The sequence below is a fragment of the Pelodiscus sinensis genome, chromosome 14 (assembly GCF_052426305.1).
Source record: "Pelodiscus sinensis isolate ZL-2025 chromosome 14, ASM5242630v1, whole genome shotgun sequence".
Classification (NCBI taxonomy): domain Eukaryota; kingdom Metazoa; phylum Chordata; order Testudines; family Trionychidae; genus Pelodiscus; species Pelodiscus sinensis.
This window is the reverse complement of record NC_143065.1, coordinates 41,076,949-41,102,928: the sequence shown is the minus strand read 5'-3', so window position 1 is coordinate 41,102,928 and position 25,980 is coordinate 41,076,949. Positions and strand designations below refer to the sequence as shown.

Genomic DNA, 25,980 nt, shown 5'->3' with positions numbered 1-25,980 from the left:
CTTTAATTCTGAATAAAAGTGTCCACACAAATATTTTATGTGGTTTAACCAATCCACTTTAAATTCTCACTTTTAGTTAATTTAGATTAATTTGTCTTGAGTTCCCCATGTAGACAAGCTGTAAACTTAACTTTTTGGAGAAGGTCTGAATGCTTTGCTGGATTTGGCTTTGAGTGGCAGGTTATTTTACAGTGAGTGCTGAGCTTCCGATTTCAAAATAGATTTATGTTTGTGGATCATTTGCTATAAATAAATTTGTTTAGCCTGGATACCACCTTGATTTTAAGACCTGTTTTCTTAGTGGATATGGCTGATAGTGACCAAAACAATGTACATGCACTCAATTCCCATGTTATGACATTTTTACAGGCAAAAAGACTTGTGTACACACTTTTATTGATGAAGTTAGTTTCATGTACAAAAGAGGATACCCAAAATTGGCTTGATGTTAACTGGAAAGTCTACCTCTTATTTTCTGCATTATGTCAGAGGAATGTGTATCTGTTTAGGAAGGATTAAATTGCAACATACAGTTTTAAATATTATTATTTCTTATTATTATTCATAGTCCACTCTAACAAAAAGTTCTTGTTAATATTGTTGGAAATCTAAAACCTGTTTGTTTGTCTGCTTGGTACCTGGAACAGTCTGTTCTGGGACATTGATGTATAAGCAATTCATGTTGTTGTCTAGGATTTCCTGTAAAGTAGGTCACCTGCTGTTTGTTCCACAGGAATTAATGTTGAAGATTATTAGAAAAAGTTACTTGTTAGGGGGCAAAGCATAGGAAAATCTGATTGAAGAATTGGTACTTTGAAAAAAAATTTAGAACTGGTTTGACTTATTGTGTTGAAAGATTTGATATACATTTTTTTTTTTTTTATAATTTGGTGTAATTTTGCACAATTCCCCTTACCTACTTTTTCAACCTTTAGTTACCTTTCCTTGTTATCTAAAACCAAATTAATAAAAGCATAATTGTATATATTGTTAGACCATGAATTAATTTTAATTAAACATTTATGTTAAACCTTCAAGATGTCTTCACAATTTAACAGAAAAAAAATATTTAACTGGCTTCCTACTGAAGAATGTGACCCATGTTAAACTAATTGCAGACAGGCAAGAATGTACTCAAATGACCATTCAGACATAACTGCAGTGCAGACTAATTGTGTGTCTAATGTTAAATAGGGCTTTTTTTCAAAATGAGATTATTATACAAAGGCCAAGCTTACTCTGCTGCATTTCATTTTATTTTATTGAATGGTTTTTGTGTGCTCATAAATCAGTGTCATAGTTAAAATGATTTTGTTTAGGATTTCAAACAGGACTCTGAAGGAGTAACTCTTATGTTGATGCTGCCCCTATATAATCAGAAAACAGTCTATGCAGCTCTTAAGACAAAGCAAGAGGTTCTACTTTTAGAAAAGAATAAAAAGACAGAGTTTTTGTGTGAAAGGCTGAGACTCTGGAACTAATTTATCCCTGTCCTAGTTCTTTCTCTAGGCAGCCTGTCAACAGTATGTCTGTTTCCAATCTCTTTTATGAAACAAGGATAATGTGTACTGTCTCACCAGGATGTTATGAGAATAAAAGTCTAAATACTGTGCTTTTAATAATGCGTGCATTGTGCTTTTCATCGAAGCATCTTCATGGACTTTACAAAAGTGAGCGGCTACTTCTAAAGATAGGGATACCTAAAGATAGGCACAGTAATATTGCACCTCTAGGATGTGCTGATCCCTGCGGAGTAATATTCCCCAGCCAGACCTTTCTCAATAGGCTGAATAGATCTTTTCAAAGGGATTTCTTCAACTTCAGAGCAATAGTAAGGTCCTTTCACATTGTATTCCTCTGGCTCCCTTACCTCTGATATTGTTTTTGGGTTTAAAATAAATCCAGCTAACTAAAATTAAAAAATGCAAGAACTATACAATGGGAAAATCAAGAGTTAGGTAATTCTCCTTCTTTCCCTCCAAAGACCAGATATTTCGATTGGCCATCAGTCCATGATGGGAACGGTACAAAGGTATTTGTTTAGTGTTAGTAGTCTTTGAACACAGCTGAATGATGAGGTTGCCTACCAACATGGTGGTAGATCTTTCAGATAACACTGGCTCTAGCTGCACATACCTTAAAATTGGTTATGGCCCTGTTCCATACCCCCACCATGGAAGAATCTCGAGCCAAGACATAGTCTCTTACTCATCTTAATTTCCCCTACACAGAAGCAATTCTTCTATTGATTATCCATTTTGCATACTGAAAGGACATTGCTAAGGCCGTACTTAATTTGTGATATTGCAGAAATTATGGATTCCTTCATATTAGGCTTTCACCTCAGTTTTGATAGCAGAAGCCACGCTATGTTCAGTGTTGACAGTGGGAACCCAGAGCCACCTACAGCAGGAGCTCCCATTCTCCACCCCTGGGCAGCCGACAGCAAAAAATCACAGAAAAAGTATAGTGAACTTTATTGCCACAAATAATAAAGGTCCGTTATTATTTTTCTGCCATGCTCCGTGGCTTGTCTGCAACTCAGCTGCAGTATTTTGACTATTTCACAATTCAAATAGGGTCTTATTCATTCCTAAGCTATTTCATAAGATCTTGTTTTTCCTGAAACTATTCAGAAATGCTTCAATCCATTTAAACTACTGAGTTTAATATACTTCATTGCTGAAACCAAACATAAAAACTTGTTTTTGTGGTTTCTCTAAATCTTTAGAAATATTTAAATTATCAAGTGAAGTTTAATTTATTTTTTCTTTTTAAAGAGCCATATGTTCTTGCTGTTGACCTGACTGAGTTACTAATTCTCTCAATGTCACTCATGCAGTAAAATGCATAAGTAACAGTATCTGTGTACCAAAAGAAATGTGTTGATCAATGTATGTATCAGTTACATGATAAAGAGAAAAACCGTGACATTATTTTAATTGTATGTTGCTGCAGAAATCTTTTTTTTTTTTTTTTTTTTTTTCTCCTGTACCTGGAATCCACTGATGTTGAACTTTCAGGAATTAACAGTATCGATCTGTAGGTTTCGCAGTTCAAGTTTAGCATAGTATTTTCTATAGGAAAAAAAACCTAACCCTGTACAAAGCTTTTAAAAAAACAAGCATTGTAGTTCATGACTGTTTAGTACAAATAAGCCTGGGTTCAGGGTGTATCATTTTCCTTCCAGTATTGTATATTTAGAATGGTACAAGGTGTTTTGACTTACAGGATGCATGGACAAATTGTTTTTCATAATAGCTAACTGGATTGGGGAATTGGCCCTGGAATTTGTAGCCTCTTGTCTCTCCTGTTGAAATCCAGCTCAGACTAGTAATTGACCGCGGTCTGTTAGCCTGCGTGAAGCGACTTGTAGTTATTTTATTGGTATTATGGTATTGACACCAACATATAGGAAGGCAAAGACAGAACCAAATTGTAAATTAATCAGAACGGTGGCTGAAACTTGTTCCCAAAGGACATATTATGTGTTCAGTTTCCATTGCTATTGACTCATTAGCTTCTTTGCAGAAAGTAGACTGTCTACTCACCTGTTTGAGTTGTCCTCTCTAGATTGGACATGGGGCAGCTCAAGAAAGCCTATACTGTTGTTGGTTGTGGTATGCTTGTGTGCATCAAGAGAAGACTTCAGTCTGTCAGCCCTTCAGTTTGGCACCTTTGACCAGCACTAAATTTTTGGTTTTAAGTGTACTTTTAAAATATAATGATTAATTAGTGTGCATCTTCCTCAATTTTAGTGCAGTTTTTATTCATTTAAAGATCTATATATGCATAACAGTACCACTACCTGCTGCCGATACATGTTTACACTTGGTTTCAGCCAGGTACATCTCACTCTATATTTGCTGGCTGTGATGTAGAAGATCTGTCTGTAGCAGATTATATCAGAAACTGCCAGAGAACATGTCTCAATATTCTGAAATTTCTACAGATAACTCTGAATCTGAATTAGATAATGTGTCTTTTCAGTTTCTGATACTGTGATGCTTAAAATGGGCTGGAAGACGATGACATTTACTCTTCCAAAAGAGAGCAAGAGTACATTTTTAGATCATTACAATGAATGTAAAATAGGTGTCGTGGTATCTGAGTTGAACACAGCAGCTGCAAAAATTGAGCATTTTGATGTCCTAGGAAGGAAGGAAGGAGACTTTCCCTGATGTCAGTTGTTTGTTGTTGGAAAGGTGCATTACGGTACCAGCAGAAAATAGCATTGCAGGGACAGAAAGCCAGAAGTGATGTCGGATCCAACAGGGTGATTAATTTTTACAAAAGAGACAGTGGCAGAAGTTGTTCATTTGACAGTGAGCATTTCTTGTGAGAGAGAACTTGCCATCCAAACAAAGTAACACTGCAGTTTCCTTCTTCATTTGTGATAGCTAGTGCCCTACCAAATTCACAGACGTGAAAAATAAGTCACAGACTGTGAAAACTGGTCTCCTCCTATGAAATCTGATCTTTTGTGTAACTTTTCTCTGTACTATAGAGATGAGAGAGATCACTGTTTCTCAATCTAAGGGTCCTGATCCAAACAGAGGTTGCAGTGTTAGAGGGAGGGAGGGAGGGATGGATGGTATTGCCACCCTTACTTCTGTGCTGCCGTCAGAGTTGGGTGGCCAGAGAGTGGCAACTGCTGGCCAAGGGTCCCTTCCTGAAGGCAGCAGCACAGACACAAGGGTGGCAATACCATACCATGTCATCTTTACGTCAGCACTGCTGCTATCAGTGGCACTGCCTTCAAACCGCCATGTCTCGGAGAAAACCCACCTCTAGGATCAAATGTCCATCATCTTATCCTCCAGCTCTGTGTCATCTGTCTCCCCGTTGCCCTCCTCCTCCGAAGTCAGGTTGGGGTCGTCGGCTTGAGCAGGTGAACAGGTAGTTTCAGAGCTGGGCTTCTGAACAGCAGCTGCTGCTCTCCAGCTTCCCAGCTCTGACACAGTGGCAGCACCAGAAGCAGCAGTGCTGAAGTAAGGATGCAAGCAATACTGTGATCTCCTTGCAATAACCTTGCAATCCTCCAAAACCCCATTTTTGGTTAGGGTCCTGCAGTTGCAACACTGTGAAATTTCAGATTTAAATACCTGAGATTACAAAATGTACTGTTTTAAAAATCCTTTGACCATGAAATTGACTAAAATGGACCGTGAATTTTGTAGGACCCTAGTGATAGGATTGAAAGATTTTTGTAAGTGGTATAGTATATTGGTGGCTGGTGTTATACTATCAAAGTGAAGTCCTGATTGGGATCCTGATTGCAAATGGCATGAATTTCAGAGGTCCTGCTGAGCATCTCTAGTTCCTGTTGGGGGTGTCAGAGGTGCCGAGTGTGCTTGAAATCAGACTTTATGAAACTTTAGTCTCTCTGTGAAGGGGTTAGATTTACATCCTTCATGTGCAGTATTCACAGAGAAATAAACTTTCAAAGGAAAATATACCCTCCTACAGGTCCATTATGTGTAATAAGCTTATTAAAAGCAGCTGAATGTTAACACAGTAAGAGACCAAGTTTAGGTATGTGCTCAGTATCTTTCAAGGAGAAAAGACTGAGGGTAAAAATCCAGTACATTGCCTTAGAGCCAAAGAAGCCTGCCATATATGTGACATACATGATGAGGACCTATGCAATGGCACGACGTAAATTTCAATTCCAGTCCCCTTCTTGTTCTTATCTCAGTGGTTCATTTCAGAGCTACACAGCCACTCATGTAATTATAAATGTTGTTGGACTAATAAAATATTACCTAGGTGAGAAATATTAATTGAGTAGCTTGTTTTGAAACCCATCTGAAATTCTCCAGTGCAACTGCTCCTTACATCCATACATGATTCAAACAATAACACTAAGATCTCTTAGGGTGCATATTCCAAAATAACTATGCGAGCATCTACACAGCAATTCCATTATTTCATAATTATTTCGAAATAATGGATGGCTTGTGCCAACTTCTGTAAACCTCATTCTACAAAGAATAACTCCTATTCCAAAATAGCTATTTTGATATAAGTCGTGTGTAGATGTCCATTTCTGCTATTTCAAAATAGCCCCTCATCAAGGCCACTCTAAGTTATTCCTCCTGGGGCTCTAAATCAAGATAGCACATCTACATTAGGGAAGCCTGCCTTGGACTAATTTTGCAGCTTCCCTGCAGTGTAGGCATGTTATTTCGAAATAAGCTGTTTCGGAATAACTATTCTGGAATAGCTTATTCCGAAATAACTGTGCAATGTAGACGTAGCCTTAGTGTCTGGTAAAAATTCTCTTCTTTTAATCTTCCTTTCTCTTCAGTGATATAACCATACTTTCTTGCAAGAATGTTTCTGTGGCTCAAGAAATGGAAAGAAAAGCTTTCAGTAATATTGTTAAGCAGCCTCTGTTTCCTTTTGCTTCTTGAGGAAAACAGCAATTTTTGTTTTGACTAATTGCATGTTACAACTGAGTCCAATTCTTCCTGTCTAACGGAGCTAGAAAGTTTGAGCAACAGCCATTACTTTGAATAGGTCAGATGCCTTAAATATGGCATCTGTTTAAATATGTGTACGCTAAGCAGACAGAAAGATTTGTCAGTTTATATCAATTACAGAAGTTAATTACTATGTAAGAAATTGAAATTGTTGTGCGGAGCTATCTGTTCTCATTAAATTACACCTTAGGATCAGGCTTCTGTTACTAGTTTAGTCAGCAATCAAGTTGAAATAGAAGAATAACTGTAAATGTTCATATTGGAAAATTAAGTTGAAGTAATTTCTTTTGTTTGCACATAAGTTTTCAATGTCCTACCTTTGAAAGTTGATATTCTTCACAAAACCAACTGCTCTGAACAGTTAGAGGGATCCATCAGGAAAGAAAATGGCCATGAACTTATATGAATGAAAAATAACTTAATCAGTAAGCAGATAAACGTTCTGAGATCTCAAAGGTGATCATAATGTTAACACTGAAGTGCTAAAAACAATTACAGCTAAAGTATCCAAGTATCCAAAGGTGTTTTCTTAGCCCCAAAGCAGAGAAGGAATGCCGCTATCCCATACATTTTGACTGGGAAAAGGCATTAGTAAAAAGAACAAGGAATCCTATGGCACCTGAAAGACTAAGACTGTAAGGAGCCACAGGACTCCTTGTTTTTGCAGATACAGACTAACACAGCTACCCCTCTGTGACTTGAGCAAACAAGTGCATCAACATAACCTAGTCAGTCCTCTTTTAACCTCCTTCCAATAGCTGTGCTTCTTAATCATCACCTTGCCAGGAGTTATTAGCTCCCACATACAATCCTTTGCTAACATTGCATAATGTCTACCTATGCTGTGCGGTAGACTTAAGTTAATTTCCTGTAACCAAATATAACTTAAACACACTGTGTTGTAATTAAATTTCTGTAGGTAGATATGGACAGGAGTGGTGAAACTCGGCTTATAGAACTGGATGAGTCCTACAAGAGTGAACATACCGTTTTCATCACACCACCTGAGATCCCTCACCTACCTAATGGTGAAGAGCATCCTTTGCAGTACAGGTATTCAAGGAAGTAGGATAAAATATTTGGAAATAACAACAAAAATGTGCCCGGTTGCCTTTCTATAGCCACTTTATAGAGTTGTGTGTAATAACTATAGAATAACACTTTTCCAGTCTCATAATTTTTCATTCTGTTTATAAAAAAAAAAAAGCTTACAGGTGAAAAACCTACTGTGCCAACTGAACTAAAATTTTAAGGACTTCCATGTGTGTGGACCTAAAATTACTTACTTTGGTATTTTAATCTTAGTTACAGTGCCTGTAAATATTTATATCTACATTTTTAAACTGAAAATTCAGGGTCACTGTCTGCAATATACAGAAACCTCTTGTAAAATATTTAGTGTCCATCATAGAATACTATAACTGGAAGGGACCTCGTGAAGTCATCGAGTCCAGTCCCCTGCCCTCATGGCAGGACCAAGCACCATCTAGACCAGCGGTTCTCAAACTTTTTGGGCTCTGGAGCCCTTTACATGTGTAAAAATGTATGCGGAGCCCCAGAGGTCCACTGATTGTATGTGTTGTATCTATCGATGTTTCCAGTTTGTCAACCTCGCAGAGCCCCTGGTGATGTCCCGCGGAGCCCTGGGGCTCAGAGGAGCACAGTTTGAGAAACACTGATCTAGACTATCTCTGACAGGTGTTCATCCACCTTGCTTTTAAAAATCTCCAGTGATGGAGATTCCACAACCTTTCTAGGCAATTTATTCCAGTGGTTAACCATCTTGACAGGATGTTTTTCAGCTCCTATTGATTTCTGTACAAGATGAGCCTGCTTATTGTTTTGCAGGAGGAACTGTATCTCACTGAATCAGGCCCTTGAGTTAAAACTGACGTTATTAATTTAGTAATTACATGTCAAATTAGATTATTTCTATTGGCATCTTTGTTTCATTGCTAAATTAAAATGGACTTGTAGAGATGGGTAATCTAATTTTATCTTTTAGATGAGTTTATAGTGCATATATTGATTTTTATGGGCCTCTGTGTTCTTTGTTCATTAGACACTAAATCAGCATATGAGTTTCTTCTTCAAGCTACAGTCAATGTTAATACATTTGACTTGTGCTAATTTATTGGCTTACTAATAAAGAAAAACTGTCACTTAATCAAAATTGTTTAAGTAAGTGGATGCAAGAAGTTAAGAGCTTTTGTGTTTATGCAAGTCACCCAGAATATTCAGTAAAAAAAATTGTTCCTCTTTACCTGACGAAAGTATGACTGCTTCTGTCCACTGATATTCTTAGTCCTTATGTTCACTTCTGATTGAAATGGTCTTATAAACATTAGTTTATGGCATATTTTTCTTTTACAGCTATAATGGATTTCCTGTGCTGAAACTAGATTTGTTTGATCGACCTGAGGGGTTCCTGACTACACCAAATAACAAACTGTCTTCAAAAGGCAGTAGTCCCAACAGCCCATCCCCAATGTTCAGGAGAACAAAACAGGTACTTTGAAATATTTATATTACAAGTTTGCTCTCTCTTGTCTGGACGTCTGTTAGTCCGGCAACATCTGTGATCCAGCATCCCTGTGGGGATTCCCTGGTTGACTGGTCAGGGTGCTGGGCCAGTGAGGTACAACCTGTACTAGAGAAGTTTTAAAAGTTTACAAGGGCTTTCTGCTTGCAAGCTTAGCCATCCGTTCTCTTGGTTCCCATGGCTGTAGAGTCAATGAAAAATAAGTTTCTAGATGACCAAAATTAACTTGGGCAACACTGATCTTCTTAAACTGTTTGTGCACATATATTCTGGGGTGTATGGCTGTGAGTTTGGATTCTATTGGTCAGCCATGTCTTCTTGGGATCCTGCATGTCCCTGTACTCCCAACTTAGGGCATAAATGCTAAGTTGATGCTATTTCTCAGGTCCTTCTCATGACCTGTGTTTTCAGATAAGAACTCTGCAGCATCCAAACCTCTTTGCTCCCTGTGTGGCATTATCGCCAATATTGAATGATTTTTTTTAAGTGATAAAATAGTTTAGATTTACCATTTTCCTTCCCCCTTTTCCATTAATTTTCTCATATTAAGAAATATAGATAGCAGGCAGAACACAGTACTAGATTATCATGGCACCAAAGTCTCCAGGATTCAGAAGCTGTCTGTCCTGCAAGGCCATAATTTCTCTTAATGATGGATACACCAGATGCCTTTTGTGTCAGGTATTTGTGCTCTCAAAGAGAACTTAAAAAAAAAAATTAAGAAAACTCGTTAATCTCTAAAGTGCCACAGGACTACTAATTGTTTTATAGTTACAGACTAACATTGTTCTGAGACTCAAAAAAACTAGGAGACAAATTAAATTATAAAATTAATTTCTGTTTATGCAAGCAGAAGGTGTCAGTAACTTAGTATAAAGTCTTTGAGAGGTAAGTTGCTTTTTTGTGAGCAGCTATTAGTCCACAGGAGCTATTCTACAAGACACATTTCTACTTATCTCAGGTAAGAACTGAGCACTTAGTGTGGGTCTGCTTCTCCTACCTATCTGTATCTCTGTCCAGCCATGTGTCGACTTATTTTGCCCATAAAGATCTCAAAGGACTCAAGCAAGCTCTCACTTTTTATGAAGAACTGATTCATTTCTGAAAAATCTAATATGTATATTAAAGATACTAACTGAATGCCTCTTTACAGGAAATAAAGTCAGCCCATAAGATAGCTAAGAGGTACTCCTCCATCCCTCAGATGTGGTCCAGGTGTTTGCTGCGGCACTGCTATGGGCTATGGTTTATCTGCCTTCCTGCATATGTGAAAGTGTGCCATTCAAAAGTCAGGGCTCTGAGAACCGCATATGACGTGCTGCGAAAAATGCATACCAAAAAGATAGATCCACCTGATGAGGTAAAGTAAATCCTGGAGGCTTTGTTTTGAATTATGTATAAATTATTTTAGAAAATGAACACTGAAAATGTCTGTTTCCAGGTATGTTACCGGGTGCTTATGCAGCTATGTGGGCAATATGGCCAGCCTGTGCTTGCAGTGAGAGTCCTTTTCGAAATGAAAAAAGCCGGTGTTGACCCTAATGCCATTACATATGGTTACTATAACAAGGTGAGTGTTTTGTGGGAGGAAAGAAGGGAGGCTGGTATATTCCTATAGTTGTACATAATTAAATAGCAAGCAAAAATTACTGAAGGAATACTTTCATAAAAATAAGATAGAAACTTTCTTCTTTTTTACATTCTAAGATTTACTTTATTAATGCAGCATGTTTCTTGTCAGTTTAAGTCAGTGAACCACTTTTTGAACATCCTTGCATTTAAAAATCTTAAGCAAATCTGTAAAGAAAGCAAGGACTTCTTACCATCATTTAATCTAACTTTGTTCATTGAATAGGCTGTTTTGGAAAGCACTTGGCCTTCAAGTAATAGAAGTGGCTATTTTCTATGGACGAAGATAAGAAATGTTGTATTAGGAATTGCACAGTTTAAAAAAGCTTTAAAAAAACTACCTATAAACATACCACAAACTGCTCTTTCCGGTAAAGTATTCATGCATTTTTATATTAGCTTACATTGATAAGCAAGTTGTATTCTTAAAATATTTTTCTGTCAAAGAATTGAATACATTCTATATTAGTCATTTCATAAAAATTACATTAACAATAATATTTTTAAAATAAAAATAAATCAATTTTTGTCTCAACTAAAATGCCAAATGTTCATCTGTCTTTGCTTCATTCGTATTACTAGTAGACTTCTCCATGCAGCATATATTTTGTTACTTTTTTCAGTTCTTAAGGTCAAATTTTTGGTAAGCAATGTCAGCTTGCATGCATATTTTTTAATATGCTAACAATTGCAAAGATGCTGCATGTGCACATTTTAGAAATCAAGAGATAACACTTATACACACAGAGCATTGAGGCTGATAAGCTTGGGGGGGGGGGTGTGTGGTGTGTGTGTGTGTGTGTGTGTGTGTGTGTGTGTGTATCCCACTCGATTAGCCTCATTTAGCACAAACTCTCTTAATTGACAATATTTTTTCCTTCTCTTCCCCTCTCTTTCTCTGCTATTTATTTGTACCCTGGACCCCTTACTCCATTCATCTGAAGAAGTGGGTTGTGCCCACGAAAGCTCATGATACCATCTACATGTTTTGTTAGTCTCTAAGATGCTGAAGAACTATTTGTTGTTTTTTAAGTTTTTTCAGCTACAGACTAACACAGCTACCCCTCTGAGAATTATATATAAGAGTATTCTTTCTTTGCACTTCCTTTGGCTGGCTTATTTTGAACTTATTTTGAGACCTTATTTTAATTTGTATGTACATTTGGTGGCACTAGTGTTTGTATTAAATTAATCTAGTCTTCTGACATTCTATAGCAATTTTTATGTGGTAAAGTGTTCAATATTTTATTTGGAATTTACCTAGTAAAAGAAACCACTGTATTATAGATATTTCATTTGTTCTACTACACAATATTTCATTGCATGGCAATATAGTGTTAATTCTCTTTATTTTGTCAATTCTCCTGTTACAATAGGGGGACTTTCAGATCTTGGCGGTAATTTGTCTTCTAAAGAAGAATTTAGGCAAGGGGAAACGTTTGTTCGAGATATTAAAAAGCAAAAAGAGGACAAGAAAGAAAGTGATTCCAGTTCTTGTATGTATCTTATAAATATTGATGTCCTGTATACTTTTGTATAAATGGTGATGCATTGTTATCTAATAGGGGACTGCTTTGCGGAGAGCATGCCTAGTTCCTTCTGTAGCAAGTACAGTTTTGCTGTTCTCAATCTGCATATTTTCACCAAACTAAAGGAATTGGCCTACTATTGTATAAGCCAGGGTAGAACTTGATGTTCAGGCAAATTGAGCAAAGAATTTAGAGATAAGGGGACTCAAAATACAAATGTAATCTCACTTGTTGCATGCTTCCTAATTTATTTTTAGAGCCCTGCAAATCTGTGGATATCCACGGGTATCCGCAGATGTGAATGTGGATATATGCACCTCCTTTTTGCAGATACAAATGTTGTATATGCGTAGGGCTCTAATTATTTTATAATGTTGTAACTCAACTAGCCTTATAGACTATGGACTTAGTTTAATACAGTAAAACTCCGATAGTCTGGCATCCAACTGTTCAGCACTCCTGATACTCCGGCATCAAAATGCCAAGCGCTCCTGACCAGCTGATTAAAAAGCAGAAGGTTGGGGGGGGGGGGGAGAGTGGGATCTTGTTACAGTATGGAGAAGAGGGTTTTGCTTCAGCGAAGGGGAAAAGGGAAGGGGGGGGGGGGAGGATCAGGTTACAGCATGGAGGACAGGAAGAGGAAGGGGGAGGAGAGAGGGAGGGAGATTGTGTCCTGGCCAGCTGTTAAGCTGTGCAGCTGTACAGGACCTCCTGATTCTCCAGCAAATCTGATAATCCGGCACCACCTAGGTCCAAAAGGTGCCGGATAATCAGAAGTCTACTGTATGTTGTGCCTACTGAGTATCTTTAATTAATTTTAAAGTGAATTAATATTTATTTATTAACAGCACTTTCAATGTATGTTCTGTACATCACATGTCAGCTTGTATTTGTTTTGGACAGTGAATACTTGTCTGCTCCATGCTTCCATCAGTGCCCTGTGATCTCTGCAGGAGTAGGATCTCTGTCTAGTTTGCAAGCTCTAAATTCCCCACTTATCTACATATGAGAACATCCTGCTCCCTTTTTTGTGTGTCCTCCAGACTCGGAGGATACCAAGGAGAGGATTTCAGAGACTCTCCATCACAAGATTCTTTCTCATTTCCATCATAAATCTCGTAGAAAGTGCTTAAGTGGTGAACTCAGGGCTTCTCTTCCACTGACACAGAACCTGGGGAGGTGAAAGTCCAAATGAAGCAAGAGGTCTTGTAAAGAATTGTTCTATATATTTTTTTCAAATAAAAACGTTAAGCTGAATTTAAATGAAAGGAAAGGTATCAGTTACTTAACAGAAAAGATTAAGATTCGTTTTATTTATATACATATATATTTTAAAGTCAAAGTATTAGACATCCAAGAAATTCTAAATTAAAATTAAATTTCAGAATAAAATAAACCAGAAATGCCCACTATAAAAATGCAGAGTCAAGATGGTTCATCTGATGTCCATCTCTTACATTAGTTTTAGAAACATAATTTCACCACTAGCTTTGGTGAAAATGTTTTGCACTTGTAGGTGGCACCTGTTGAAAATGGTCAGTTGCTTGCAAGTGCACTTGAGCTCCTAGTTAGATGTGCAATTGCTTGTGCATTTAATTTTGACACATCTTTTTGGAAAATCAGTTCTAAAACAAATACATTTCTGTACTTGTAAGTATTGCAGAATTACATATGTTCTTAGGCTGTGTATTTTTCAAAGATGGGTGTGAATTTTTCAGAGGCCTGAGCATGGGTGCCATGTGAACTGCCAGATGGAGGAGAACTAGCCCCCAGCCCTGTCCCTTCCACCCAAGGCATTGCCCCTTCTGCACACATGTCCTGCTGGAGCCCAGAGCACATTCCTCCCTCACAGCCAATGGCTCCAGCCCCAGAGGGGCAGGTGGCAGGAAGTGGTGGGAGGGGATGGAGAGTGGGTGAAGACTCATTTGGCTGTTTGAGGAAGCACAGCCTCCCCCAGTCTGTGGTACCTTCTGTCCTTGGGGATGAGTGATGTGACTGGGTTGACCTAACTTTCTAGAGTACATCTGGGATTAGTTATCTCTTGAACAGCAAGGGACATTGGGAGTAGTTGGATCTGCACTGAAGTAGATCCAGTGGCCCAAAACCCATGCACAAAAATATGAAAGGGTGGCAGCCTGTCTTCTGGCTCCTAAACTTTCCTTTGGATTAAATGGGTGAATTTCATTTTACCCCTCCCATCCAAAGGCTATTTTCCATCATACAAAACCTGGTTTCTCCAAATGTGTGTGGAGGATATGAAAGAGAGAACTGGTCTCTGTGGTGGCAGATTACAGAAGCAATGATCTCAAGTTGTAGTGGGGGAGGACTAGGTTAGATATAAGGAAAAATGATTTTACTAGGCAGGTGGGGAAGCACTGGAATGGATTGCCTAGGGAGGTGATAGAATCTTCATCCCTAGAGGTTCTTAAGTCCTGGCTTTACAAAGCCCTGGCTGAGATGATTTAGTTGGGCTTGGTCCTGCTTTGGGCAGGGGTTACACTTGGTGACCTCCTGAGGTCTCTTCCATATCCTCTATAATTTGATGTTCAGCACTGTTCTTTCTTGGGCAACCCTTTTTATCAACCAAACAGAGATGAAATGGTCAGTGGAGCAAATGTGCACTAGCACAGAAACATAAAATCTTTTAGCTTATTCAGGTGATTAATTTCCTAGTCCTTTACATTTGTTGTTTTAAAATCACTTGTACACAAATCATTTTCAGTTTACCTAAACCAAAAATGAATAAAAGTAAAACTTGCATTTTCCTTCAAGTGATTGCTCATGTGCATTCCAATGGGCGGGTGTGTGCACCCCACCTGATCGTCAGAAAGTTTTTCCTTAGCGGTACCCATCGAGTCAGCTGTGGAGCCCCTTGGAGTGGTGCCTTCAGGAACAGTATATATGACACTGCTGCCTCACCGCCCCTTGAGTTCCTTCTTACCACCAGTGATATACCATCGCTGGAGCTTTGTGCTCTTGCTTCACAAGTCCTTGGTTAGTGGACCCATAGTTAGCTGTGACCAAAGGTGATCACCACTCTTTGTACTTCACATGCCTGGGAGAGGGCCATCATATAAGTAAGTTCATTACTTGCAAAAAAAGTTAGGCTCAGGACAAAGAGAGCAGAACTGTCACCTAAAGCACCTGCTAATGGTGGCAGCTCTTTGCCCCCAACCAGGGCCGGCTCTAGGTTTTTTGCTGCCCCAAGCAAAAACATTTTTGGCTGCGCTTTCCGGCCCCCTTCCCCCCCGCCCTCTCCCTGCTGCTTTTTGTTGGATTTTACATGTTTGCACTTTGCAATTTTTGTTTTGTTTTGGTGATAGAGACAAGATTTCCAGCTCTCACAAAGCTCTTTTTCAAGAGTGGGAAATGTACAGGCAGTCCCCGGGTTACGTACAAGATAGGGACTGTAGGTTTGTTCTTAAGTTGAATCTATATGTAAGTCGGAACTGGCGTCCAGATTCAGCCGCTGCTGAAACTGATCAGTTTCAACAGCGGCTGAATCTGGATGCCAGTTCTGACTTACATACAGATTCAACTTAAGAACCCCAGGCGTCCCCAAGTCAGCTGCTGTTGAAACTGATCAGCGGCTGATTCCAGGAAGCCGGGGGCAGAGCAACTCTGCCTTGGGCTTAATGTAGTTAGCCGCTGGTCAGTTTCAGCAGCGGCTGACTTGGGGATGCCTGGGGCAGAGCAGCTGGGGTGCTGCTGGGTTGCTCCAGTAGCGCCACTCCTCGGCGCTACTGGAGCAACCCAGCAGCACCCAAGCTGCTCTGCCCCAGGCGTCCTGATTCAGCCGCTGCTGAAACTGACCAGCAGCGGCTGAATCAGGACGCCTGGGGCAGAGCAGCTAGGGTGCTGCCGGGTTGGTCCAGTAGCGCCGAGGAGCGGCGCTGCAGGACCAACCCAGCAGCTCTACCCCAGGCGTCGTGGGCAGAAAAGCCTGGTCTGCTGCGGGGGAGGGGGCACTAGCTGCTCCCCCCCCCCCCCCCCCAGCAGACCAGGGAGACGCGGAGCAAAGCCACGGAGGACGCCCACAGCGGGACAGCCCAGGCGCGCCGCAGCTGTCTCGCTGTGGGCGTCCTCTGCGGCTTTGCTCCCCGTCTCCCTGGTCTGACCAGCAGACCAGGGAGACGGGGAGCAGCTTTTCTCGCCCCGGAGAACACGGGCGGCGGGACCACGGCTCATCTGGGCGTCCCGCCACTCCCGTCCTCCGGGGCGGGATAAGCGCCGTTCGTAACTGCGGATCCGACATAAGTCAGATCCGCGTAACTCGGGGACTGCCTGTACCTTAAATCTCTACTTTATTGTTATTATAGAAATCGGCTACTTTTTAATTGTGGTTTGAATGCATGGAAAAACTATTAACACAAATAGTTAAGGAAATATAAACTAAGTAACAAAAATAGAAGGGAGAACTTGTTCCACATCTAAAACTCAAGTAGTTTATGGCTATACTTAATCTTCAAACCAATTACAATCAGCTAACAATACCACTCTGTTTTAACATACTTGTCAATCAGTGATGATAACTATAGCACATAAGACATCTAAACTAAATCAATAAATACTTGTATTGTTAAACTAGATTTGTTTTGGAACGCAGTGGCTCCTTATGTGGCTCCAACACATCTATGTTATCAGATAAACTGAGATCAGTGGGTGTGCATGTGCACATTATTTTTGTATGTCCATCTTGAGATATCCTTGTTTGGTTCTACTTCTACTACAAACATGAACAAGATAAATATACTAGCAACAGACTTCAAAAAGGGTCTGAGGCTGTCGGAGGCTGGGTCTGAGGCTGTCGGAGGCTGGGCCAGCAGGCTGAGTGTTTGTAGGTTTGCCAGGTATCCAGTATTTTCTGGGTTGTTGTTGTTGTTGTTGTTGTTGGTTTTTTGTTTGTTTTTGTTTTTTTTTTAATGGACGGGAGGCGAAAATACCGGACACCTAGCAACCCTAGGCAGAAAGGGGGCATCTTACCTGGGATTTCCATACGATGTAGGTGGAGGGGTGGCTGATGGCTTGGAGTGGAGAGGCTCTTGGAGGAGGTAGCGGCCGCTGGGGAAGAGCAGGACTCAGGACTAGGAGACAGGGCTGGCCAGCAGGCTCCTAGGCCAGGTGCACATGGTGCCAGTGCTGCCTGTGCAGCTGTGGCGTCTCCTGCGGCCCTTTAAATCAGCAGGCTGGGGCAAGGCGGGGCTAGGTATTGCCGGGGGTGGGAAAGAGCAGGATAGAGAGGAGACAGGGGCAACCAGCAGGCTCCAGGGCGCATTGGGCCATGGCTCTTTAAATCAGCGGAGTGGGGCGGGGCTAGGCATTGCCAGGGGAGGGGAGGGGCAGGAGAGGAGACAGGGACGGCCAGCAGGCTCCCGGGGCGCATTGGTGCTGCCAGCTGGCTGCGCACAGCCGCAGTGTTTCCCAGGCCTTTAAATCGGCGGGGCGGGGCTGGGCTAGGTGTTGCTGGGGTGTCACCGGCTGCTTACCTGAAATGCTGCCCCTGGCAAAGTGCCGCCCCAAGCACCTGCCTGGTTTGCTGGTGCCTAGAGCGGGTCCTGCCCCCAACCGCTACCAGAATCAGCAGCAGCAGTGATCAATGCGCTAGCCCCCGGACACTGAAGAAAGGTGCCTCGAGAGAGCACTGTCAGTGCTCCCTGTCTCGCCAGGTGGGGTGGAGCATGTGGCACTGTTCACACTCCCTGGTGCTGCATAAGAAAAAGAAAGTGGACAATAGGGATATTAAAATGCATTTAATTAATTAACCATGTAACCACTGAACATTTCAGCAGTTACACACAGGAGTCGGGGCTCCCTGGGGGCTGGTGCATGTGGGGAGCTGGCTTAAAAAGGTGATGAGGCACCAATCCCTTTCACTGCTTTACCAGTCTCCGGCACCATCAGCCTCCGCCCCACCATGGTTAGGCTCCATGTGCTCATCGGACTTGGACAAGGAGTCATCAATCTCCCAACATAGCTGGTATCAGCACTGAAGCTCACGGGATGTCCTAATACCAATGCTGTCCTGGCTGAAGCAGTGACAGGTGCCTGTCTTATGGCCCTTTTGGATGCCTTGGGCCTATGACCAGGCTCAATGACAGACCTTCAGAGCCACATCCGTGGCATCAATGTAGCCACATTCAAGTTATGTCCGATCTTTAGGGAGCAGGTGGACCTGCCCATTCAGAAGGAGCTGGCCTTGAAATTGAAGCCATGAGTCTGAGCTACTGCCCAGTGTAACGACAGCACCTGAGGCCACCAGGGACACAGCAGTTGTACCTGGCTCAACCTCTAGAGAGCAGGAAGAACAAGAGGATCCAGTCCCAGGGCCTCCTTGTCCTCATCCTCTAATGAGGCGGTAGCTGGTACCTGCACCACGACACTCCCAGCAATGGACAGTAAAGATCACCAGGACCTTTTCTGGCAGGTGGCCCAAAATGTAGATCTTCAGACCAAGGAAGTCATAGAAGATGCGAATCCAGTGGGGGACTTACCCTTGATAAAGACCATTCCGAACACAACAAAGGTGCTGTGACAAACTCCAGCCTCCATACTGCCCACGGCCAAGGGGGTTGGGAAGAGGTATTTTGTGCCACAAGTGGTATGAGCACCTTTTCAAATGCCCAGCCCAGTACTCTAGTGGTCGATGCCGCTCTTTGTGGTTTTCGGCAGGGTCAGCCAGGGCCTGTGCCCAAATCAAAGGATGCACAGGAACTGGTCCCGTTCAGCTGTAACATCTATTCAACAGGGGCCTTGAGCTTTGAGTGGCTAACCAGCAGGCAGAGCTGAGCTGCTGCTCTTTTAACTCGTGGAGTGCCCTTGCAAAATCTCAAGCGTCGATCCCTGCTGACTCCTGGCAGGAGTTTGCAGCATTAATCAAAGAGGGCAAAGGGGAGGTCTCAAGAACCTCTCTTCAAGCAGCTTTGGACTCATCAGACTCTGTAGCCCACACTATGACAACTGCTGTTATCAACAGCTCATTGTTGCAGGTCTTGAGCATACTCCCAGAGACTATTCGGGGCCTGCCCATCAGCTGTTCTGGACTGGTTGCAGAGAACACGAACTCCTGTTTGCATAGCCTGAAGGTCTCAAGGTTGACTTTAAAATCCCTACGGATCCTTACAAATAGTCTGGTAGCACTTTAAAGACTAACAAAATATGTAGATGGTATCATGAGCTTTTGTGGGCACAGCCCACTTCTTCAGATGACCAGGGTGATGGATGTCCAGAACTAAGAGTCAAGTTTTGGATGGTCTCCCTAGCCACTGTCATCCCCTTACTGGATCTGGGGGACAGGTACAGTGTCCTCAACTTGCAGGACACATACTTCCATATATCTATTATCTCAGTACACAGGAGGTTTCTCTGATATGTAGTTAGCTGTCACCATTATCAGTTCACCGTGCTCCTATTTGGACTCTTGACGAAATGCATGGTGGTCATACAGGTCTTCCTGTACCTGGACATCTGGCTCATCAAGTGCAACTCCCGAGAGCAAGTTCTAGCATACGTGGCGATGGTGAGGGCCATCTTCACAATTCTGGGACTTATTGTAAATGCTCCCAAGACCACCCTGGTCCCAAAAGATAGATTTCATTGAGGCCCTGTTGAATTCCACAAAGGCAAGAACACTCCTGCCTGAGAACCTGTTCAAAGCCACCAAGTGTAGAAGAAAAAAAGAGCCTGAAACATGGGCCTGGCACTAGAACCAAAGTAAGCAGGAGTTATACTATGAGTAATAGACAGGCCTTGTCAAAAGCAAATGTTTTCCTGCAACTCAGTGTCTCTTGGCACTAGAACTGGTAGCACTGATAAAAGCACATGAAGTATGTAAATACATTCCATTAGGACAGTACAAGGACAAGCAGCTGAGTACATGATAAGATAGTTTGCGACAACAAAAGTGAAAAAATAACAACGGGTAGTGAATGCTTTGGAGGAAAGTACAAGGGGAGGTACCAAACATGTCATTAATGCGTAAGATGATCTGCACAGTGTGTATTATAGATTGTTCATTTCTGTCTATAAATATTGGGGTACCTTGACTCAATTCTTTGGTCGGCCTAGGGGACGATAGTGAAATCCATAACATTGATTGAGCCGCATCCATTGTCCCGGGTACAAATACATAGGGGCTTGGCGGCCATCTGGCTTCTGACAACTATTAATGTACTTCTTTCAACAATAAACCTGACTCGGTATTTTATCTGAGTCTGTGGTCTATGGGGGCTTCCGTGAAGTCTGTTATGCTAGCTATATATTGAGGGAGCATACAAAAACATATGAATAGATCAAAATAATTTTTGTTTATCCTAAAAAGCGAAAATGAGATACTCTGGTAGACTGTGTTGAAGTCAGGCTTCCATATAATATCACTGTAAGTACTCTGAGCCTCAGGTGGACTTATACAGGGTTGGCTAGCCTGTGCTGAAGCCAGTGCCACTGCATTTTCAGTATTGTTACTATCCTTGCTAGCTAAATTAAAGCTAGTGCGGGTATGACTGCCTACACCCTGGTTACACCTTAATTTATGGTAAAGACATGCCCCTTTAGTGGTGATTAAACCGCTGTAGCTCCTTTTGATTTCAGTTTGGGTTGTAGGTGCGCAGCAGTTCTGCAGATCAGGACCTAATGCTCTTACATCCAATTATATTTTGAACAAATATATTGTTGTTTATTATTTTTAATGGAAATGTTCATTGAATTATCAAATACCCTAGGTTACCATCGCAAATAATTTGTAAGAGTGGCTAGGGCATGTGTTCTGAATGGATCATAAGAGACTATCGATAGTGGCTGTCAGTTGGATACCAGGAAATCCAACATGAAAGAGGGGTAGACCTAGGATGACTTGGAAGTGTAATGACATAGGAAAATTCAATTTGAAATGGGAGGATTTAGGTCACGTGGCAGCTGATAAGCAAGCATGGAGAATGTGGGTAGCCCAATGTGCTGAAAAGCATGGGATGAACTATGGTCTAAGGTAAGATCTAGATCAGGGCTACTCAACTTTGGAAGCCCCGGGGGGGGGGGGGCACAATGATACTCACAGCACATGCAGGGGACCGCAACTTAAGTGTGGTTGCATATACATGCAAATATATATACAAATAGCTTCTTTCACACTGACATTGGGTTTTTTTAAATTAGAGCATGAATACAAAGCACTTCCCACAATATCCTGACGCTCCCGGCACATCCTCCCTGGGGGCGAGAAATGCTGAAACCGTGTACCAGTCTGTTCCAGACAGCCCGTCTGCTTGCGTCTTTCAGTGCTCACCCCGCTTGGGAGATGCTTCGCTGTTGTGGAGCATGTTCCCAGTGGAGGCCATGTTCAAAGGATCCCACCTGCAGGCTGCATGTTGAGCCCTGCGTACACCCAAACTGCACTGCTGCAGGCTGCATGCTGTGTTAAGTAGCTCTGATCTAGGTTATCAGGTGTTTTTTCTAGTTTTTGCAGTATGAGGAAGTATTGGAACTTATTTGTATTTGTTTTCCTTGAAATAAAATGATCTAGGTTAAATTAAGCATTATTTAATAGTACACGTAATTGGTTCCAAATAAGATGAATCCTGTAAACCTGCAGCATTAAAAAGTGTGCCTGTGAGTTCAGTAAATCTCACATTAAAATGTTGTTGCAGTTGGTAAGATGTAGTTCTGAAATATTTTAAAACAACAGCAACATTCATTTAGAAAATGTTATGAAATTAAACTTGGCAAAAGAGGGATTGTAGTTGGTCACTGGAAAGTTTCATTTCATATGCATAGATCTTAAGGCCAAAAGGGACCATTCTGATGATCTAATCCAGGGATTCTCAAACTTCATAGCACCGTGAGCCCTTCTGACAACAAAAATTGTTACACAAATCCCAGAGGTGGACAAAAACCTAAATCAAAGCCTGATCCCTGCCATCCCTGATGTGGGGCCAAAGCCCATGGGCTTCAGCCCAAGCAGGAAGCCTGTAACCTGAGCCGCACACTCAGGCGTACGACCCTCAGGCTTTGGCTCTGGGTGCTGGGGCTTTGGCTTTAGCTGTGGCTTTGGGCCCCTGTAAATCTAAACCAATTCTGATGCCATTAAAATGGGAACATGACCTACTTTAGGGTCCCGATCCACAGTTTGAGAACTAGTTGTCTAGTCGTACCTCTTGTATAATGCAAGCATAGAGTTTCTCCTACAGTTTGGACCTCCCTGGTCCAGCACCCTTGGGACCTGACTGGTCCTGGATGAGGGATTTTGCTGGACCAGAGGAGGTCATTTCAGACCCTTCCTGCTGCCAGCCCCAGCCCCTAACCAGCCCTGCCGCACGCCAGCCTTCCTGGCTCCCTCTACCCCCGGCAGCCCATCTGAGCTGCGCACTGGGCTCCCCCTCCCCTGCAGCACAGCAGGATTCCTTCGTCCCCCGCAGTGTGATGGGACTCTCTGATCCTAGAACATCCGTGGTTGCCAGACCAGAGAGTCCAGGTTTATAGTGGTGCAACTTCTAGTAGTAGTATAATGTCATTTCATGTTACAATCTTGATGATTACAAATTATATTTAGATATAGTTTTCTCTGCTGAGCAATTCTAGAAATGTATCCGTTAGCCATTCTTTGATGTAGTAACTGAATTGTTATCTTTGCTAGTATTGTCACAGGACAGCTCAGCAAAGAAAAAAAATATTAGTTTGCTTTTGGTATAATTCATCAGTGTCCCCACATGCTGTCATTCAGTTACTTAACTAATCCATTAAAATAGTTCCCTATAGGTAATCAGAATTTGAAACTTGTTCTAAAAGTTACCTCTGTTCTAATGAAGTTTTGCATGTATTTTTATGCACACAGTGTCTGAAACAGAGAGTGCAAAAGGGAGTGGTGACTGTCTTCCCAAGCTAAATTATCAAAATTCAAGTAGCACTTCATGTCAACTAGCAAAAACTGCTTCTAACATAGTACGACTCAATGGTACCATTGACAATGCTGACAGCACAGTTGAGGAAGTCCGCACTGGTGAGTTAATAGTTCATTATACTTCACCTTTTTATTAAATGATTGGGGTTTTTTTAATCAGAGCAAAACTTGCATTATTTGTTGTGAAGCTGTTTCTCTGCTAGGTTTTAGTTCTTATGTACACTAATGTGGTGATAGGGAGAAAAGTATTAGAACTTAAACAATTTTCTTTTCTCTGGGTCAGCTTTTTATGTATATTTGACTGATTTTTAGTTTCCTCCCCTCTTCCCTTAACCACCAAAGTTGCTGGCTACTAATGCAGTAACTGACTTGTACATAATTGTATACTGTTCTTCAAGGCCATCATACTTTGGGCTTGGACCATGAGAGTCTTTGTTTTGTCTACACATCACCAATGTTACTGTCATGACACGTGTTCCTCATTGGTTTGAAAAGTAAAAGTGCTGGAGTTGTACCTGAACTCTTGTCCTGAATCATGGTAGCAACTCTTTTAGTGGGGGGGGGGGTGTTATCCAGTGGGCACATGAAGTAAATGAAAGTCTTTTCAGTAATGTCAGTAGGAGTTAGATACAGGTTGGACCTCCTGGCACCCTTGGGACCTGACCATTCTCAGATGAGGGATTTTGCCAGGCCAGGGGAGGTCATTTCTGGTCCCCCTCCAGCCTGGCTGGATCTCCCGGCCAACTCCCCCCTCTTGCTGGCCCCCGCTGTCCTGTCAGCCCCTGCCATCTCTGCACATCCAGCTCCTGCTGCTATGCCAGACTCCCGCTGCTGCGCCGGGCAGCCCCGCTGTGTGCTGGCCTCCTGCTGCCATGCCAGACAATCTCCACACCAGGCTCCCACTGCAGAACCCAGCTCCTGCTGCCTCTGCATACTGGACTCCCACTGCCCTGCCGAAAAGCCTAGCCATGTGTCTAGCTCCCGCTGCCCTGCCAGTCTGCATGGCTCCCAGGTGCTAGCTCTCCACCAGCACTCTCTGGTCCTGCAACATCCACGGTCCTGTCAGAGCACAGATGTTGCTGGACCAAAGTATAGGATCAGAGAGTTTGTCTGGATGTGCTTATGTCAAGGAAAAAACTTTGTCAATATTGTAGTTGGATTTCCAGAATTTTTGTTGCTGGTTTTTCTGTTTGTGTGTTTTGCATGTGTTCCCAAACACCTGAAACTCTACAAATAGCCTTTTCTTCTGTCTCTCACTTGTGACCTCCTGTAAGTATCAAGTTCCTTCAGGTCAGGGTAGAAGTGTCTAACTAGTATAATTAATGAAGCTTCCAACTGTTTTATAAGCCCTTTAGTAGTGTCAAGTCTAATTATTTGAACGCTAGAAGCTATGGTTGAAATAGCGTGATATGTCATGTTTTCAAGTCTGTGGTTTCTAATGCAGTGTCAAAGCTAAGGAGTCTGCTCTGACACTCAGATTTCTTATGTTAGCTCTAGTTTATTCACATTAGAAAATGTTGGTTTTTGCCCTGAGAAATGATTGTTTGTTGACCCCAACTATCAAAACTCTTCTTAGTTAAATCATTCTGTAAAATGGAAGCCTGTAGTGGGGTTGACTCACCACCTTGGCACTTCCTGCTGGTCAGACTGGGAGGACACCATCTTTTGGTCAATGTCTCGCCCATTGTCACATCTCCACTCTGCTCATCTCAATTTGGACCCACATTGCTCTCAAGACCACAGCGTCCACTTCAAGACACTGTCCTCTCGTATTGCCCTGTACTTCAATTTCTCGCCTTCCTTTGGGGTATCAGCCATCCTTCGTCTCACCTGCCACTGAGAGACTAGCCCGTTTTCTTCAGGGGCAAACCACAGTCTGTATCTGCCACTCTGATGGCAAGGTGTGGTGTAAGGGGGAAGGGAGTGACCTTCCTACTACTCTGGGTCCCAACCCAGAATCCTCTAGCAGAATCCTTATCCTGCTCTCCTTCACTCTTTCTGAACTGCTCACATTTCCTAGATCACTTCCCTGTGATCTTTCACTTTCTTGGCTTTTGTATCAAGGCTGCAGCCTGGGGGTATGTCCAGACTACAGGGTTTTTTTAAAAAAAGTGGCCTTCTTTTGAAAAAAACTTCATCTGTGTCTGGGCAGCTGCCGCGTTCTTTCGAAATTAAATCAAAAGAATGCAGCAGTTTTTTCGACTGTGGAGAACCTCATTTTACGAGGAAAAACGCTTTTTTCCAAAGTGTTCTTTCGAAAAAAGACAGTATTGAACGCAAACAATGCTCTTTCGAAAGAGGATCCAGATTGCCTGGGTGCTTTCTTCTGAAAAAGCGGCTCTCTTTTTCGAAAATACTGTTTGCTGTCTAGATGATCTCTTTGGAAAGATTCTTTCAAAAAAGCCTCTTTCGTAAGAGGCTTGTAGTCTAGACATGGCCTGGGAGGTAACAGGTTGGAGCCTCTCTCCTGCTCCCCTGAGCCTGCCCAGCTCTGCTCTTTCCAGGTGCCTCTCCCTCCTTAGTCAGGACCCAACTGCCCTCTGCTCTGCTGACCAGCTCTTTATAACAGGTCTTCCCCAGCAAGCTGCTCTCCAGTTGGCTTCTTATAAACCCTTTCCTAATTGTCCAGGGCTCTGCACAGGCTTTCTTCAGCCTGCTTTAACCCATTCCATGCAGGAGTACAGAACCTAATTTCACGAGCCTGAAATTTCATGCTGCTTCTTTCAGAATATTTGTGGATGCTGTATCTTAGCGCCCCTTTGACTGAAGCTGCCAATTTTCTACACCTTTCTACATGCATGGTTTAGAGAATATGGTGTGTGTTCTAGTGAGGAGCATAACTCGTTCCTTTTCTTCTCCTGCTAAATTCAGAGGGAGAGCTCCCCTTCATAGATTCCAAGGTCAGAA

The 25,980-nt window shown here is 42.1% G+C and overlaps 1 protein-coding gene across 1 annotated transcript in view; it reads left to right on the top strand.

Moving 5' to 3' along the window:
* DENND4A (DENN domain containing 4A) overlaps nucleotides 1-25,980 on the top strand; it is a 114,035-nt gene that overhangs the window by 60,365 nt on the left and 27,690 nt on the right. Inside the window, exons 14-20 of the mRNA XM_014576592.4 lie at nucleotides 7,405-7,538; nucleotides 8,859-8,994; nucleotides 10,181-10,387; nucleotides 10,469-10,597; nucleotides 10,883-11,027; nucleotides 12,033-12,152; nucleotides 23,008-23,172. Coding sequence (XP_014432078.3) covers nucleotides 7,405-7,538; nucleotides 8,859-8,994; nucleotides 10,181-10,387; nucleotides 10,469-10,597; nucleotides 10,883-11,027; nucleotides 12,033-12,152; nucleotides 23,008-23,172 — 1,036 coding nt within the window. The remainder of the gene's footprint in view (nucleotides 1-7,404; nucleotides 7,539-8,858; nucleotides 8,995-10,180; nucleotides 10,388-10,468; nucleotides 10,598-10,882; nucleotides 11,028-12,032; nucleotides 12,153-23,007; nucleotides 23,173-25,980) is intronic.